Source organism: Mandrillus leucophaeus, unplaced genomic scaffold (assembly GCF_000951045.1).
Source record: "Mandrillus leucophaeus isolate KB7577 unplaced genomic scaffold, Mleu.le_1.0 Scaffold79, whole genome shotgun sequence".
NCBI lineage: Eukaryota > Metazoa > Chordata > Mammalia > Primates > Cercopithecidae > Mandrillus > Mandrillus leucophaeus.
Genome location: NW_012108585.1, coordinates 288,378 through 290,162, shown reverse-complemented (window position 1 = coordinate 290,162; position 1,785 = coordinate 288,378). Strand labels below are relative to the sequence as shown.

The following is a 1,785-nucleotide window of genomic DNA, read 5'->3' as shown; positions in this document are numbered from 1 at the left end:
TCATTCTCAACAAACTAACACAGGAACAGAAAACCAAACACCCCATGTTCTCACTCGTAAGTGGGAGTTGAACAGTGAGAACACATGGACACAGGGAGGGGAACATCACACACCAGCGCCTGTCTGGGGGGTCGGGGCTAGCATTAGGAGAAATACTCAATGTAGAACTTAAAGTATAATAAAAAACAAAAAGAAAATGAAATTTTGTGTTAAAATCATCAAATAAAAGGCAAAACATAGAAGCTATTAAAAAATTTAGTCTTGCTGTTTACATTTCCTTATTCCTCCTTGATTTCCTGGTTCATCTTTGTTCTTACTCTTGGGAAACAGTTTCCTTCAGTAAAGGGCAGCACATTTCATTACGTTTTTCTGAATGTCCGAGTTGTCTCAGCTTTTCCCTGTTCTCAATGGAAAAAGCTAGGATCTGGGTCTTTACTTCTCTAGAGAATCAGAAGATTTTTAATCTCATCATGGGTTTGTGTTTACTTGACCCTGTGTATTATGTTATACTGGGTTATAGTTACAGCGGTTTAATAATTTGTCGTCTTTCTTTTCCCTGTGTAGATGGTTCCCACAGAACTAGTAGAAAAGGAATTTTGGCGGCTGGTAAGCAGCATTGAAGAAGATGTTATCGTGGAATATGGGGCAGATATCTCCTCAAAAGACTTTGGAAGTGGATTTCCGGTGAAGGATGGGCGGAGAAAGATGCTGCCAGAAGAAGAGGTGCAGATTTATTCAAGCTTTTGCTTACCTCCAGGCTGATTTAGCTTTTGCTGATTTAGCTTTTGCTGATTTAGCTTTTGCTAAGAAAACTACATTTCTTTATCTTAAGGGATCACATTAACTTAAAATATTAAATATGTAGGATTTGGCAGTATAAATAATCTTCAGTTTTGAAAACAATGAATTCAGAATACTTTCAAAAATTATTTAACTCTGCATTTTTGTTGTTGTTGAGAAGGAATCTCGCCTCTGTTGCCCAGGCTGAAGCACGAGCTTAGCTCACTGCAACCTCCACCTCCTGGGTTCAAGCAGTTCTCTTGCCTCCGCCTTCCGAGTAGCTGGTATTACAGGTACCTGCTATTATGCCCGGCTGATTTTTGTATTTTTGTAGAGACAGGGTTTCACCGTGTTGGCCAGGATGGTCTTGAACTCCTGACGTCAGGTGATCTGCCTGGCTCGGCCTCCCAAAGTGCTGGGATTACAGGCGTGAGCCACCGTGCCTGGCTATTAACTCAGCATTTTTTTTTTTCTTTTTAAAGAGGAGTTTTGCTCCTGTTGCCCTGGCTAGAGTGCAGTGGCGCGATCTTGTCTCACTGCAACCTCTGCCTCCCGGGTTCAAGCAGTTCTCCTGCCTCAGCCTCCCCAGTAGCTAGGATTACAGGCATGCGCCACCACGCCTGGCTAATTTTGTATTTTTAGTGGGATTTCTCCATGTTGGTCAGGCTGGTCTTGAACTCCCGACCTCAGGTGATCCACCTGTCTTGGCCTCCCAAAGTGCTGGGGTTACAGGCGTGAGTCTCTGCGCCCGGCCAGCTCTGCGTTTTAAAACTAATTTAGGCTGAGTGGAATGACTCACGCCTGTAATCCCAGAACTTTGAGAGGCCAAGGTGGAAAGGTCACCCGAAGCCAGGAGTGACAGAAGAAAATCCTATCTCTTAAAGAAAAGGAGAAAAAAGCTAATTAGTTTAAAATTTTAACTCCAGTTTAATATTTTTGCCTAGTTCTTTCTGTTGTAAAATCCAGGGCAGGCATGGTGGCTCACGCCTGTAATCCCACACTCTG

General features: G+C 43.0%; 1 protein-coding gene across 1 annotated transcript in view; it reads left to right on the top strand.

Annotated features, from left to right (window-relative positions):
• Positions 1–1,785, top strand: part of KDM5A (lysine (K)-specific demethylase 5A) — a 197,911-nt gene that overhangs the window by 38,735 nt on the left and 157,391 nt on the right. The window contains exon 10 of the mRNA XM_011967180.1: positions 565–723. Within this exon, the coding sequence (XP_011822570.1) occupies positions 565–723 (159 nt within the window). The remainder of the gene's footprint in view (positions 1–564; positions 724–1,785) is intronic.